The sequence below is a fragment of the Pholis gunnellus genome (assembly GCF_910591455.1).
Source record: "Pholis gunnellus genome assembly, chromosome: 11".
In the NCBI taxonomy this organism is placed as follows: domain Eukaryota; kingdom Metazoa; phylum Chordata; class Actinopteri; order Perciformes; family Pholidae; genus Pholis; species Pholis gunnellus.
In genome coordinates, this window is record NC_136538.1 from 6578169 (window position 1) to 6594985 (window position 16817).

The following is a 16817-nucleotide window of genomic DNA, read 5'->3' on the forward strand; positions in this document are numbered from 1 at the left end:
GCTCTCATACTCGCATTTTGTTGCATAACAAGAATTCCTAGGCACTTGGTGAAAACTCTGCAGTAATATTTTACAGTACCTCTATCTGGACTATGTACACAATTATACATCTTTTTATCCAAAATGGAAAAAACATACACGCACATACACACACACACACACACACACACACACACAGTGAATTACTGAGAAACAAGGACACATGCACTGTATGGTCCTTGACTAACACACATACACACACACACTCTCTCTCTCTCACACACACACTCACACACACACCTTGCTGGGAATACTGAAGGGATCCCGGCTGCATAAGGAAACATTGAGCCACAGTAGGACACTGGTTTGAGATTGTCAAAAGCTTAGGCCTGATAAGGTGAGGTAATGGGAAATATTAATCCTCCTTTCATAGTGCAATTAAAAGATAACGTTATCATTTCAAGTCAAAAGAGGAAACATTGAAGAAAATTGAAGAGAACAACATGATCACCCAGGCCTCTCAAATTCTGATTTAAAGCGATTCTGCCAGCATTTCTTCTGTTCATCAAAAAACAGAGGTTTACTTTTTTTCTTTTTAAATTAATCGTGTCTTCAGGGACATCTGCTTGATAAAATATACCTCTTACAGATAATACTACTATTTGAACATAATTTGGAGTTTATACAAACATTATTTTTTTACAAATACACTGATTCTTCCAATGGCCCAAAGAGAGACAATAAAGCAGAAAGAAAGAGAAGCATATAAAAGGCTAAACCTAAGAGTCATAAATAAATGTTGAATAAAACAGCTTATTGTCTTTAGTTTTTTGTTCTTTTTTCTGAAACACAGTTTTGGTATATCTGAGTAACTTTGTGGGTCTCTGCGTCCCGTTCCAACACAAAGCCTACCCGTACATAAACTGATTCATGAGAAATATACATATTACAGTGTTCTAGAAAATATTCCATATGACAGTGTACTTAATAAATCACCTTAGATAAAGCTATTGCGTAGACAAAATACAAAAGAACTAAATCATCGACACCGCGCCCTCGTGGCTTTCCAGATAATCACTAAAGTAGAGTTTGTAGAGAGTCAATAGGGAAATTATTACCCTGAGAATGAACCCTCCAGGAGGCGGGATAACGATTTGATTCTCCTCAAACCAACAAATCAGATTTAAGACTTAAAAAAAAGGAAAAGAAAAAGGTTTCCATTATTCTTTTGTCATATTGCAAAAGTCATTTTCCAGAAGTGTCTTTGCTTTTCATCCAGTGTGCGCGACATTTTAAGACTTTTCACAGTTTGGCTTTTTCCACTCGATCAGATGTCGCTGCCGATGGGCCGTCCACGCTTCCCGACGTGCGAACACCCTGCCGCAGAACCAGCAGCGGAACGATGCCGCCGCCGCCGCGTCCCCGCTGGGGGAGCCCGCTCCGACCACTTCGTACTTCTTCCTGCTCAGCCTGCGCAGCCTCATTTTCAGCAGGAACCTCTCCTGCACAGAGCTGTTGGCGCGCCCCGCGGAACCCGCCCGGGCGTCCGCCTCGCCGCTCGAGGCAGAGAGAGCGGCGGCGGTCCGCCGCGACAGCACCACCTTCTGCACCTCCCCTCTGTACCGGTTGATGACCTCCATGATCCTGGCGACCTCGGGGATGTCGGCGTCCGGGTGATTCAGCACCACAACGGGCTGGTCTCCCGCCGGACGCTTTACCCGCTGAGATGGACTCATGGCGACTAACTTCAGGGTCTTCTCCAGGTGCTTGGGGAGCGGCTGCCACCGATGGTGCGAGGGCCCCGAGATGTCGCCGAGGAGATCTGGGTAGGAGTCGGCAGGCTCTTCTCCGGCACTGGCCCCCTCGAGACTCTGTTCACCGTGCTCTGCAGGGAGAACGAGGATTACATCTTCAGAGTTCACCTTTCCTGCAAGACAAAAGGGGAAAATACTCATTACAAATCAGACAGTACGGTGGCGTAGTAGGGCCAACAAAAATGTAATTAAAGAAAACTCAAGAATTCTGAGATTTTTAAATTTGCAAATTTACCAGAAAAACTCACAAATATTCAAGATAATAAAGTCATAAACTTCTGCGGTTCGACACAAGCAGTTATGTTATGTTGTCAACGGTTAGGTTTTAGTTTTAGCTGTGCTGAAATAAAAGACACACGTGTAGTCAAAGATCGAAGTTGTTCGCCTCTACTTTCATGTAACTTCTTTGGCCGTCTTACCCTGTGCTGTAATAACAGATATGGAAACAGGGGAGGACTTGGTGGAACCGCTGTGAGGAGTCACTCCTTCGGCGGCGGAGCTCGTCTCATCGTCTGACACCCGGTGGTCCGTGCCGTTGCCCGATGCTTGGAGCGGTGCATCCTCGGGCCACTTCTCTACTTCGGTAGAATCCGACCGGCCCGTCTCCCGAGCTGAACGGCTCTCGTCGACCTCTGACCCCGACCGCTGCGGCGACTGCTCTGCGTCGCCTCGCGCTTCTCGACTCGTCGACGGCAAGCCTTGGAGCGCGTCACCGTCCTCAATGTTGGACCCCGACGGCTTTGCAGCGCGACCGGGGGTCATCTCGTCCCCCGGCTTTGACTGTGGACTGGACGCGATGGCTTCAGAGAGGTCGTCCAGGTCAGCACAGGGAGCTTTGGTCCGTTCCTTCTGGTGCGCTTCGACTGGCGGCGCGCTCTGGAGAACCTGCGCCGTCTCCTCCGATGTTGTGCGAGGGCTCGGTGGTCCGGGACAGTCTGCCGCCGCCACACCGCCTCCTGATGGAGACAAAGAGCTTTGCGACACCCACTGCTTCTCCTTCACCGGGTTCTTCTTCAGCACTATCTTTAAGGCCAGTCCTGGTGATCTTTTCCTGAGCCGTTTAGATCTCGCCCGTCTTTTCCGTCTTCGTCTCTTATTTTTTGGTGCGACTTTCAGCTTCAGTCCACTGGAGATACTGATCCCATCTTCGTGCACCGCATCCTCAGGTTTTTTACCACGATCCTCCATTTCCTGGTCACTCTTTAGTTCCCGACTCGCTCGGTTTTCCTGCATTCGAGTGCGCTCAGACGGCTCGCTCTGTGCTGGCAGCGAGACGACGTTATTCGGTTTGGTTTCGGCCTGTGGACAAGGCGCGTGATCACTCGAATTTGGCTTACATCCATTTTGGTCGACGACGCGGCGGGTATCGCCCGGGACGCTTTCAAGGGAAGCAGTCTCCTTGTCCGACGACGTCATCACTTTCAACCTCTTGGCGTACGCGCCGCCGTTCTGGGCCACGGTTATCTTGTTCTTGACGGTGAGGACGGTGAGGTCCGTCGAGTTCGACACGATGCCGTTCTCCGACTTCGGGTGGACGTTCATATCTTGAGGGACATTCGACAGAACGGTCTTCAGGGCCTTGGTCCACTTCTGGTCGCCAGTTTCCCCGGCGACAGATTTCATCAGAAACTGCTGAGTCTCCTCCAGTGTCGTTTGCGGGTCTGACAGATGGCAGTACTTATCCAGGAACTCTCTCCCTGGCAGAGAGAGGCAGTCCTGTGTCAGCCAGCACATCTCCCTCACTGCACTTCTCGTTAATCTGGGCTTCACTTTTGGTATCGGATCATTTGGTTTCATCGCTAAGGAGCGAACCTCCTCCTCCTCCTCCTCCTCCTCCTGCTCTTCCTTCTTCTTCTTCTTCCTCTGATTACCATTCTGGCAAACATGGACCGCTTTAACGTGCTTAGCGATCAACCATTTCTGAGACGCCTCATAGCCACAGTGCTGACAGCGGAATGCCGGAGCAGTCTCTTTCGGCCCAGACTTATTCTTGCCCCTCGTGTGCGGCGACCGACCCTTAGCTCCCTCCAGGCCCAGATGATGCTCGTACGTGTGCTCTAAAAACACTCCGACGTCGCCTGTGGAGAATTTCGGACACGTTTCGCACGAATATTTGCCGTTTTGGCAGTGACGTGCTGTCAGGTGGGCGCTGAGCTCCGGCCACGTGCGCTGGACGTCGTCGTGACAAATGCCGCAGCTGGAAAAAGTGTCCTTGTGGCTCAGCAGGTGAACCTGAAGGTAGGAGAACTCGTGGGTGCTGAAAGCACACGCGCGACAGGAAAACACGGGTGGGCTCCCTCTGTGCTTCTCCTCAAAGTGTCTCACCAAGTCTTTGGGAACATATTGCAAGTCGTCCCCGCACTGAACGCACGCGAACCTGAGTTCGCTGTTGTTGCCGCCGCCGCCGCCGCCGTCGGTCTGGCGCGGACCCTGCTGCGCTCCCTTGGGGGGTTTCTTCGACGAAGGCCACACTGTGCTCTGCTCCCACTCCCCCGCTATCATCTTTGGTCGGCGCTTATCTGTACTTTGCATAGCTGGAGGCTGAACGGCAGTTTTCCTGGGGTGGAGCCGTTTGTGCCAATCTCTGTTCCTCTTGTTGACACGTCGTCTGTTATCTCCCCCGGAGGTAGCTGCGCAAATGTCCTCCGAGTCCATGTCGTGTTGTTTTCCAGGTTTCTGAAAGTGCGAAACAACACAAAAAGGATTGTCAAAAACATAAACAATACAGCTTCAAGGACAATGCGATAAAATCAAGAAAGGTTTTGTTTTTCGACTCGGTTTGGGTTAACGGTGGAAAACTACCGGCCCGATTTTCACCAATTTTGGTTGGAGGGTGCAGAACGGGCCGAGGAAGGACACATTCAATTTTGGAGCGGATCAGAATCCCGGGGCGGACGCACAAATTAATTTCACCGTGCTCTCCCAGCGCCCTTTCTAGTTTCAAATGCACTTTTTTTCCTTTTGTTTTGAAATGCTTTCAAAAGAACCAGCACTGCTCTGTGTGTGTGTGTGTGCGTGTGTGTTTATTGGGACTGCTGTCTCATCATTTAACAGTGGACCCCTAAAAAGAAGCTGCGTTCACGGTCCCACTCCACATGTTATTAATTTTGAGTCCACCTGTTGCTGGCGAGGGTTCAATATGCCTCTGCGTGGAAGTGTATTTGTCACATACCGGGTGTAAAACAACGACTTTCAGAGTCTTATCAACAGCCAGCTGCAGCGAGCTATACTTAAACTCACCTGCCCACACACACACACACACACAATAGCTGTAAACTTGCTCGTAACACGGCTAAACGCGCTACGGTGGGAGGCGATGTTTAAAACTAAAACTAACCAATAAAAAGACGAGGAAAAAGCTCGCGGTAGCGCTTCTTAGTAGCACATTAATCGATGAATCGTTCGGCCATTGTGCAACTCGACTTGACCACAACAAAGTGATGAGACCGCTTTTGTAACGAGCTACGACCGCCTTGGGAATTGCAAAGTGACGATAAAAAACGACCCCACCGTACTGCCACGAGAGCCATTTTTACCTTTCGCGTGACTAAAAAACCCGTTTCGTTCTTCGTCGTCGTAAGAGCTTAACGGTTATAAAAACGTCTTTTTGTGAAATAGCGTCTGAGTGATTTGAATTAACGTGACGCGGCGAGAGCTTACAAAGACGAAATAACTTGGAAGAATAACGAGCGTGGCAAACTAAGTTACGCCCGGCCGTTTTTAAAAAAAAAACCTTTTGCATCGAGTTGTTTCTGCAGATAAACCCCCCGGGTGGTTTAGACGTATCATACAGCCCCAGTTGTGCGTGTAGTTGTCGGTTTTTGTTACCTTTTTTTTTCCTTTTGTGGAGAGCTTGACAGCTCAGCGAGCGGCAGCCATGATGGTTTCATACGGGGATTACAGCCTCTGAGCTGCTTTTAGCCTTTAGCCCGGAGCCTCCGACGGAGAGCCGTGCTGTCCCGGGCCTGCAGCCGAGCACGAAACAGCGAGCGGTTTTAATGCAAACACTGCTCCCCGTGCAGCCATGTAGTGATTTATTCATATGGGGACAACTCACTTCTACATACGGTGAAACCCCCCCTCCAAAAAAATGATGCAAACTAACATCAACTGGGAGCTGCATCCGTGAATTGAATTGTCTCAAGTAAAAAAAAAGAAAAAATTGTACCCACAATCCCCGTGCTGGATACTTAGTGTATCCTAGTAAATACAAGCTGCCAGGCAAGCAGTTTATTCCCCCCCTGCACGGTGTCAGACTCCGATATTAGGACCAGATGTGCCCATTTCCACACACAGGGGAACTATGAAAGTACAGAAGATGTTTATCTATTAAAGCATGCTGCAATACTGTGCAAGTGTGGTGTGAAAACACACATGCATCAGCCTCTAAACACACTTCTGATCGAAAGGGAAAAAATGCATACAATGTAAATTTATAATCTATAAATAATTCATAACCTCTGATCAGTGTGCTGTTCTTATTCTAGTTTTTGTCACGAAAAAAAAGTATAAAGCTGTATTCCGTAATCAAATTCAAGTACTACATTTAAAACAATAAGTTACCAAAGAAAGAAAACCAAAGAAAACCAAAAGAGACTGGTTAGTTCAACAATGCAATGCCAATATGATCAAATACAAAACTGAATTATTTTGGAATGACACATGTTTATGTGAAAACACAAAATAAAATTTTGATTTTTTTCCCCCCCTTTTCACACTCAGTTAGTGGGTTACATTTGCTGATTCTCAAGTATGTGCCGTGTTGCTATTCTGGGCATGTACCGTAAGTAGGTAATAACAATAATATTAATAATAAGGCCCATTATCTGGCAAAACACTTTGGAACCCTTAGGGTTTGCCAGGCAGTTCACAAATGACATTAACATACAACGACGGGCTACTCCACACAGTTCAACAAGTAAACCAGTAAATGTGAGACACTGTAAACGATGATATGCTGTGGATTAATTCACACCAGTTTCACATCACTTTTAGTGATCTTTAATGAGACTCTATGAGGAATTCGTTTTCCATAAAAAAATGAAAGAACATATTAGTTTTTTTTACATTACATCTACTGTACCAGTGATATTATTTTCTCTATGATAATAATAGCTTTTATTGTACATGAGTTTCTGACAGGGGTTTTCCAGCAGGTCAGAGGGGAGAGAAAGGTTCACGTAACGCATCAAAGATCCTCAGTCCCTGGAGCACATTGGACAACGCCTAGCTGTTAAAACTAAGCAAAGCATGGGGAGGTCACAAACACCGACTTGATTATTCTGAGGGAGTCGCAACTCAAAAAGGTTGAGAACCAGCTGTTTTAGAGTCATGTAGCAACAGTCTTTGTAATGTGTCATGTCATGCAGTTGGAAGTTATCTTGTATTTACTGACTTTTTATGTGTTGGACCAATTTACTATTTCTACTTTACTGCTCACACGGCCCGAAGGTATAACCTGCACATGTAACTTATTGACTTTGTCAGAAATTACTGCATATGGACTGTCAGTCGGTTTGTCATTACATCTTAAGTGAGACTCTATATGAGTGACCTTTGTGCTGCCAACAACTTGCAACAGAGCCCTCCCAAAAACCAACTAAGATAAGGTAAAGATGAACATTTGTGTCACCCCAGAAAAAAAGAGAGGAAAAAAATGGTTCACATTAAGAAACCAGGTGAGTCATTCAAGATCTTTTGACGTCACCAACACAACTGACCAGAATATTTAAGACATCAAATGGATTGTGTTCCCTGTGCAAAACACTGAGGAGGACACACAGGCAGAAGTGCTCCAGTGTAATATCAATAGCCGACACGCCGCTTCACACCCTGTGCTTTCTTATGGAGAAAGCACAGCAGTGGTTTGTTCGCATTTCTGTGCAACTCAATGGCTTCCCTCCACCTCTGCGTGACACCGGGGGGAAGAAAAGCGCAGAAAGGACGGGTCACCAGCTCCCTCCACGCAGGGCGCCATTTGTTTCCTCTGGGAGACATTTTTCCGGCCCATTGAGGACAAGACTACCCACCACCTGAGCTGCTCCTACCGCTGAGCAGCCAGCATCACCAATCCTCTTAAGACCCCCCCCCCCCCCCCCCCCTCCACTGCATGCAGCCACAATCCCTGGACTGCTCTTTTTGTTATTATCTAAGCACAACATGGAACCAGAATGATGTCTTTGCACTGTTGTGCTCCCCACAGAACATTACAGAATTAAAGAGAGGGTGTGTTTACTTCCTTTAGATGTAGTTTGTTTGCCCTTGAAAGACAGGGAAGCCATTGTAACATTGATGTCGCCTCAACCTATATGGGTCAAATTGAACTGTGCAGCGCTGCTGGGGCAAACTGACCCATTTTGAATTTGTACCACGAAAAGGACTCGGTGACCCAGACACGTGTTTTCTTTTTTCCTTTTGTTCAGATTTGCACTATATTTCCTACATTCAATACACACAACACGTGTGGCTTCGCGGTCTGCGAGTTTCAGTCCCTTCCAAACTGGTTTTTCACTTTGTACTTCATGATAGAGAGAGAGGGTGGGGACAAACAGATATATTCCCACCATTGTCATGATGACATGAGCTGAGGGATGCTCAGTGTGCCTCGGGGCTTATGCAAGAGAGCGAGGCCAACGGGGACAGTTATGTACTGTAGGAAGATGTCAGTTCAAAATGAATAGGATATCTACAGCCTAACACCCAAACCTTGCATCCGTTTACTCTAGGATAATCATTATGTAGATATAACAAGATATATATTTATATAATAGGTATGTATCGTGCCTAGTCACTGTCATTCACCGTGGTTATCACTTCCTACAATATATAACTTGGCATCAAAAAAAGAGAATAGAGACTATGTAACGTACTTTGGCAATGGCAATCTCTACATGGTATGGAGGCCCCATGGGAGTAAATACGATTGGTTTCAAGTGATGCATGTAAAAGTGGTAAATCCCTCCTTTCTACAATTTAAGATTTGTTTTCCCTTAAATAGTCATTGCCACGATATAATGACTTCAGCAACAAGGACACAACAGTCTTATTTCTCACAGAGAGATTTATTGAAATCTTTATTGCAAGATCAACTGTGAATCCGGCCGGTGTGCATCAAAACTTTGCACAAACAAGCTGGTGCAAACCCAACACTCGACTTTCAGTGCAAAAAGTAAGCTTACCAGTGAATTGTTGAATGTTTTTGTTGTTGCTGTTTTTCATAAATAATGTGAAATTGTATTGGCCAGATTCTTCGTCGGTATGTCAAGTTTTACAATCACATAGATGTGGCGTGTTGTATCTTGCTGTAAAAAACTGTATCCACGCCAATTCTAATTCCCCTTCATTGGCTTTTGGCTGCATCAGGCCAGTTGATTGGACATTGGCGATAGGGCGATGCCTTCAAGTGCTAATCGGAAACTCAGTACTTACCGTAAAACCTAACTTTCTGATTAAAAATGGCATTCTACCAAAACTGAGAAAATAATTTCAACAATGAATGTACGACAGCAAATGTAATTGTGTGGCACAGACAAGCTTGAACCATACTAAGACGTGCCATTAATGCAGTGTTGAAGCAAACATTGTAGCATAAACATCTGTTTTTAAGTGTTGTTTTCCCCCACTTGCTAACACCACTCTCCGGCTTTTTTTTCCCGGCTTCTTTCGGGTCGGTTGTTCCTGCGCACGCAACTTGAAATAGTTTTTTTCCGGTAGCACACGAACGCAGCAGGGGGTGTTTGCTGAACTCGTGCGGAGCCTCGCAGCCTGACGGACTACAACAATGACTGTGAACAAGCATGTCCGGCTAGTTTGAATCGAAGTTTACTTCAGTGAAACTGCCGGTAATATCCACTACATGTGCTCATCGGGTGAGTCTCCACTTTTGAAGCGTCAACGTCAACAGTTTTTAATTTTACAGTTTATGAAAACACGACTGACGACGGTCCCCGGTGCCCACTTCCATCCGCTAACTTTGAACGGCTGTTGCGTGACACCGCAGCGAGTTCAGGTGCTTAGTTTGTCCCCATGTGCACTTCAAGTCTCAGTTGAGCCTCTCGTGTGTTCTGCCTTCCAGAGGTTTCCAAAGCACTGTGATAAATGGAGCTAGAGGACCAATGGTGGAAAGGACAACTCGCTGCAGACATTTACCAGGCGCTCCGATACAAAGTGAGTGGGACACATCAGTGATGGCTGCCAGGATAGACACATTGGTGCAACAAGTGAAATAAGTCACTTTTAATTTTTATTTTTTTATTCTCTTGTGTCATGCCTACATTTTGTGCATATCATCTTGTTCTTGTTTCTTTGTTTCTTTACTGTCTGTGTCTGCATATGCCACCCCCCTCATGAATCTGTGATCGATTGAATATCTTTTATTTATTTTTTTATGCAGAAAAAAATCTGATGTATTTGTCATTTGCAAAATAAAAAACAAAACCTGTTGTTAAAGAATCCCCTTATTATTATTATTATTATTATTATTATTATTATTATTATTATTATTATTATTATTATTTATCTATTTTTTCTTCTTGTGATAAAATAAATTGGGCCCACAATAAGTAATGAGAACAGCGAAAAATTATGCAAATGTTAAAATGAGCTTGTCTTTGCTATGTGGTGGACAAAACTATGTAGTGAAGACACTGAATTGTCCTGTTGCTCACCAGCCAACACGTGCCGATATCATTATATCTGCGAGGAGTTTATATCGGCCCATACCAAGTGTCTCCAGTGTGTGCATTGAGTATATTTTTGCATGTTGGATGTGTATACATATTATCACAGGGTCAAACCAAACCAAAATCAAGCGACGGTCAAGTCTGATACGTTGTCCAACAGGAGCTCAAGTTGCCATCCTACAAAGGCCAGTCCCCTCAGCTCAACCTGAGACGGTACTTTGCAGACCTCATAGCCATCGTCAGCAACCACTTCCGGCTGTGTCCTGCAGCCAGACACCTGGGCGTCTACCTGCTGGACCTCTTCATGGACCGCTACGATGTCACGGTGCAGCAGCTTCACATGGTCTCACTCTCGTGTCTTCTTCTGGCCAGTAAGTTCACACTCGAACACACATGTGACACGTTTTCTGGTCCCTGCATGCACGGTGTGATGTTTTTTTCGCAACTCTTCTTCGCTGCAGGTAAATTTGAGGAAAGGGAGGACCGGGTGCCCAAGCTGGAGACCCTGAACAGCCTGGGCTGCATGAGCTCCATGAACCTGGTGCTGACCAAGCAGGGTTTACTTCACATGGAGCTGCTCCTGCTGGAATCCTTCCAGTGGAACCTGTACCTCCCCACAGCAGCTCACTTCATAGAATACTACCTGTCTATCGCCGTCCACGAGGGAGACCTCCATGACGGCTGGCCGATGACCTGCATGGAGAAGACCAAACTATACATGGCCAAGTATGCCGATTACTTCCTGGAGGTTTCCTTGCAAGGTGAGTTGCTTTTGATGAGGCGTTCGGACCTTTTAGTCTTACTGGCGGCCCTCAATGTGGGATCGGAAGGCCTACAGGGCTCCTCGAAGCAGAGTCGGGTAGAGAAGTTGGAAAAAAGTTCAGTTTCACGCGTTTTAGATCAAACGAAATGATGCTAATTTGAGAATGTATAGAAATGACATTGATTTAACTGTCTTCACTCACATCTCACTACATACTGTACGAACATTAAACGGCAGAATTAGAAGAGTTTAAAGTTTTCAGGCTGGCCGACAATCTGTGTAATTGATACAAATGGCGTAATGCCGTCCGAAATGACTTTGTTTGGATAGTCTTCCCACTGTGCCATGGAAAATGTAGACTTTAAAAAAAAATTGTTTACGCTTCATAGTTCGATATAAGAAATTAATTTACAATTTAATACATTTAAACGTGTGACTTAAAGTTAACTTAGGCACAACAAATCCCTTGAATCCCACAAGAGTCAGAACAAAAGCTACTCTGCTGTGCTAGTTAGCCTTAGCAGGAGTTAAGCTAGTTTTTTTTGTTCTCTTTCATGGTTGGTTTTTATGAGAAATTTACTGGAATAACTAACTGAATCATGTTTGTTCATCAAAATGGATATTTTTTTCAGTAACTGACAACCATAAATGTAGTTTTAGCTTTAGCTAGGGCTAGCCGTGTCCATCTCACTAGCTAGCGTTCCCTTTGATATAGCACTCTTGTTTTTAGTCGAGTTGGTTGTCTTTCTGTGGCACGGAGCTTCAGCAGCCAGCACATTTTATAAGCTGTTTTCATAGAAATGTTAATGGCATGATAATATTACATATGATATAAAAATGTTAAATGACTGCCGTAAGTCCTTTTTGACCGATTATGATGTTTTGGCTTTGTTTTGCAGCACAGTTTTTTGGGTATTTTTTGTACTGCATGTGATGATGCATTGCTGTTTTCTTTCCCTCCCCTCAGATCATATGTTCTTGTGTTTTGCCCCCTCGCTGGTGTCCGCCGCGTGCGTGGTCACCTCCCGCCTGGTCCTCCACCTGTCCCCAACATGGCCGCCCCGACTGCAGCACCTCACAGGCTACACGTGGGAGAACCTGGTCCCGTGTGCCGAGAAACTACTCATGTGTGTAAACCCCGTCCGTGGCTCAGACGATGCCGAATTTGCGTACACGCTCATTTCAGCCACTAAAAAAAACAAACAAAAAAAACGGATGCATACCAACGACAAGTTCTGCCACATTACATGAGAACAATAGGAGCTCACACATTTCACGCTCCGCATTCAACACGTTAGTGCTCACCTCACGCCGCTGGGTCTTTTCACTAATCGGCAGCACGACCCTTTGTTCCTTTTTTTTCTTTCTTTTTCTAGTGCACATGACGGTGACGTCAAAGAGGCCAACAAGCAGAAGTGCCAGCAGCCCGGCCAGCAGCAGCAGCAGCAGCAGGGCCAGGCGGTGTACCACGGTTCTGGTCAGACAGCTACCGTGGCCCAGTACCTGCACCGGCACAGCATGCAGTACCCCCAGCAGGCCCCGCCGCAGCCGGGCCTGGCCCCGAACCACCGGCCTGCCTCCTACCTCAGCCTGCAGGCTCCCAACGGCAACGCGCAGGCCGTCGGCGCCTCGCAGGATCCAAAGTCCAGCATTCCCAACAGGGCCTACCAAGTCAGCATGCACTACACCTGCGCCGCCCCGTGCTTCGACAGATGATGGACTTTTTGAGGATGTGGTCTTCTTTTTTTATTTTATTTATTTTATTTTTTTGGCGGTAGGAAGACATAAGAGATGGTGATCTGTTTCTCTTGAACACGATGGAATGCATTGAAGGGGAAATAAGTGTTTTTAATTTGGAGAGACTTGATGAGATTAATACAGCACTTTGAACCACAAGGTGTGCGTAACGTGCAATACGGGTGCTCTGCAGTGATGTTCTGCGTAGAGCCTGCGTTAGGATTTCTGTTTGTTTGAGATGTCTGGTGTGAATGTTGTCGCGAGGTGGGCTAGAGGCAGAGTTTGCACCACTGCACTCACTAGTGTCACTGTATAATTTAGCTGCAGACCAAAAGTCTTGTATTTATTTGAGCCAAATTACCTCAAAAGTATTGAATGTACGAAATACCTCATGCCTTTAAGTTTAAGGCCAGTTACAAAAAAGGGACTTGCGTTGGTTTGTGGTTGATTGGAGAGCCCAGTTTGTGTAGGTGTTAGTACCTTGAACTTTTCCCTTTTTTTTTTTTTTTTTTTTTCTTCTTGATGAGTGTAGTTTGCAAAACTGAGAAAACAAAAACATTCTCCTCCTAGATGTCACGATTTATTTGCGGAGAAAACTGTTTCTCTTCTGGACACGGAGGATTTCAGTCAGTGCTGTGCACTTGTATGATAGTTTTAAATAAAATACAAATCTGTGTTGGTTGAACTGAGATTTTTGTCCTGTTGACTTCTTTTGTTACCGCCTATAAATGATCTCTACAAACATGACATGCCAGAGTTTCTTCGAGAGGAACGACACAAGAATCCGCTGACGGTGAGCCCGGAAGCAAGATGGACTCCTGCATATTTAGAATTTGACATATTGCATAATAAACATCACATGTTTTTCTTATATTCTGCCCTCGTGCGTGTACGTGGAGAGGACCAATAATATATAACGCCTCAATAAAACGTAGTCCAGTACAACACTTTTACTGATGTAAAAATAGATGTATTACATTGTATAGGTGTGCCTAATAAAGTGGCCCCCGGCCTGATAGTATATCTAGCATCAGTTTCCAGGTGCTTGTCAGAAGATTTGAAAAATATGTGTCGAATGCTGCAGGTGTTTTTGTATACCTGTCATTTTAGGTGATGTGTTGGAACCAGCGGCAACAGCAGCCAGTTATTAAAAAAAACATGTAATATCCAGACCGGCTGTATGTGTTGTAAAATAGTGAGTAATTTTGCCTGAGGGCTGACACACGGTCTGCAACGTCCCCGGTGTCATCCCCCATCTCTCTCTCTCTCTCTCTCTCTCTCTCTCCTAATTTCCTGTTATTTCCACTGTTGGCTACCAATAAAGACACCAAATGTCCCCAAACCGCTAAAGCAATGGATCATAAATGACAACTGAAAAGGAAAAAACCAAAACAGCATATACGGCCATTAATAGTTTCTGTCTGTTGACGTGGCAATCTGCAGTCTGCAGAGGGCAGTGTGTGCCACATTTATGTTCGTCTCTCTGGCTTCACAGCTCTTGTTATATTCCTGCATGTGGTGCTGTCTCAGAAATGTGTATTGTGATAAAAAGCAATGATGCAGAGGTTCCACCCAATCTCATTATTGTGTTCGAGGCTCTGCACTTACTAAATGTTCATTCTAGTACATTAACACTGTGTGGACATCAGAGGAAAAGGAAAAAATGTTTGGAATCAGACACAAAGCCAGTCTCTATTAAGTTACATAACATGCACATTCATTTGTTTCTCCTAGCTGTGCTTTGAAAGAAACCCCTGTAAGGGGTCTTGATAGTTTCTAATTAAAGTCAGTTCCTGCTGTAAAACTATGTGGTCGGGTCTGACGGAAATGCAAAACCTCTGATGAACTCCTGATTCCTGCACACGTCACGGTGCGGCAGAGCCACTGAAATAGCATTTCCGCTCTGGAGTGATTCGCTGCCGAGCTTCCTGTGGAGGAGGAAGCAGACTGATGAACCTGGTGGTGAGGACCACAGTCCTCTGGCCGTTGAGACAAATCCACGGCGTCCGCTTGCTGCAGGAGTCAGTTTAGTTGCCAAACCAGTAGGTGGACCAAGATGTATGACTATGCCAAAGCATTTATTATGATACAGGAAAACCACAGTGAACAAGGATGGAGGGGTTGAAGCCTTCCCAACAGGCAGCATGGGTTGAGTCTCCTCTCTGTTAGACTAGAGGCATGAAATCTCAGTATCATATGAGCATTTTTTAAACATACTTCAGGAGAAAAGCAGTGAAAGTGACTCAAAAATACCTTTCTCGCCCACCTGTCCATCTGCTACTCCGCCAATGCTAAAAGCACTAACACGTTTTTTTTTTAATTGTGTTTTCCATATTCAGAATGCACATTTATAAACGTAATAAACAGTGCGATATAATTCTCTGATGAATCGGGGTGACCTTGGAGAGAACTTTTTTGTGCCATCGATCAGCCGTAAGCACAGCAGGCTGCCTAAAGTGAAGCATGACTTTTCAGTGAACTTGTCAAACACTGTTGCAGTTAAACATCCAGTCCATCCATAAAACTAAAACTAAATTTAAAGAAATAGAAATGTTGGTAATATACTTTGTCACACTGACAGGAGCTTGTATTTCATCCAAACTCCATGAACTTTGTCTTGATGACAGCACTATTTTACACCGTAAATTCAGCCTATTATCTGCTGCGACCTTGGAATGGTGTTCCATCTGCAGTCGGAGTGGCTTTGAGGTATTGAGCTTCAAAGTTTTCACATTCCAGAGAGCAAAAGTGATGTGTAGCAAAGTTGTCTTTTATTTGTCAAAATAATAAGCACACTAAAGGCATTCTAAATCCCATTCAAACACACTTTTAAATGAACTTTATAGAACGGGTGTTTTGCAGATTTATGTAGAACAGCGGGAACCTTTTCTTGCATTCTGTCCATAGACAGGCCATGAGAATAGAGCGGTGTAACCTCAGCATAGCAACTAGGGGACATTATTTTGTTCAATGTTGTGGTCTTGGATGAACATCTACTTCAGAACAGAAAGGGGCCTAAAATAATGTGGGACATCATGCATGAGTCACATAACGATATATGTAAAGAGGAGAACCAGTGTAGCATTAAAGCATGGTGGAATTAGCTAGCTATCAATGCTATGCTGGATAAAGAAAATGAGTCGGACAAAATGTGTTACTCATCTGTTAATAGTAATATGCTCTCCTACGGATGAAGGAAACATTTGATAGATTTTCTCTGGCTCTCTACACTTCATAACGTTACTCCTTAACTGCTCGTACTAGTCGTTAGCAAAGTGAGTCTGTGACTTGCATGAAATCGGTTTAGTTTATATGGAAGCTAGCCCTAACCGAAAAGACAATTTGGTCAGAGGCCTGTCATCATTCAGACGATCGGAATCAAGGCCTTGTCTCTTTAGGTGTTAGACAAAAGCATGCTTAAAACAGAAATAGAGCTATAGTGCTCAGGGGATTACTCATAATGTCGAAACAGCAGAACTATCAGCACTAAATAACTCTTTTATGTGCAAAATAGGAATATTATCTAACTGGTGTTGACTAAATCTTGTCAGTCATTGGTTAAAAGTGAGGTAGTAAAGTAGATTAAAAAAAGCCTCACTTGTCAAGCTGTTCTTGGACTGTGAAGTCGAACCGCTCCTTCGGGGCATTCAGGCGAAAGCTCCCGTTTCTCTGTGTCTCTGAAGACAATAACACGAGGAGACCGGTGTGAGGGCCGCTCCGGGGCACACTTTGGTGTGTTGCCGTGTCCCACGTTGCCAGGGCCGATAGCACACTTTTTACCAGAAGGAAAATATAAAAGATGACTGTGACGAAAAGACGTGCGCCTCTCTGACTGAAACGAAT

At 45.1% G+C, this 16817-nt stretch overlaps 2 protein-coding genes across 2 annotated transcripts; one reads left to right on the top strand and one right to left on the bottom strand.

The window, feature by feature from the left end:
* Positions 1–32: 32 nt before the first annotated feature.
* Positions 33–5754, bottom strand: znf518a (zinc finger protein 518A). Its single transcript, XM_079168829.1, has 3 exons — positions 5622–5754; positions 2213–4469; positions 33–1906 (listed from the first exon to the last, which is right to left on the bottom strand). Exons 2-3 carry the CDS (start codon positions 4446–4448, stop codon positions 1272–1274), a joined length of 2871 nt encoding a protein of 956 aa, XP_079024955.1. The 5' UTR covers positions 4449–4469; positions 5622–5754; the 3' UTR covers positions 33–1271.
* A 4136-nt stretch (positions 5755–9890) lies between these two features.
* ccnj (cyclin J) lies at positions 9891–12953 on the top strand (the record flags this gene model as incomplete). The annotated part of the gene is made up of 5 exons (XM_079169266.1): positions 9891–9959; positions 10635–10845; positions 10936–11235; positions 12205–12364; positions 12614–12953. 5 exons carry the CDS (start codon positions 9891–9893, stop codon positions 12951–12953), a joined length of 1080 nt encoding a protein of 359 aa, XP_079025392.1.
* Positions 12954–16817: the final 3864 nt, after the last annotated feature.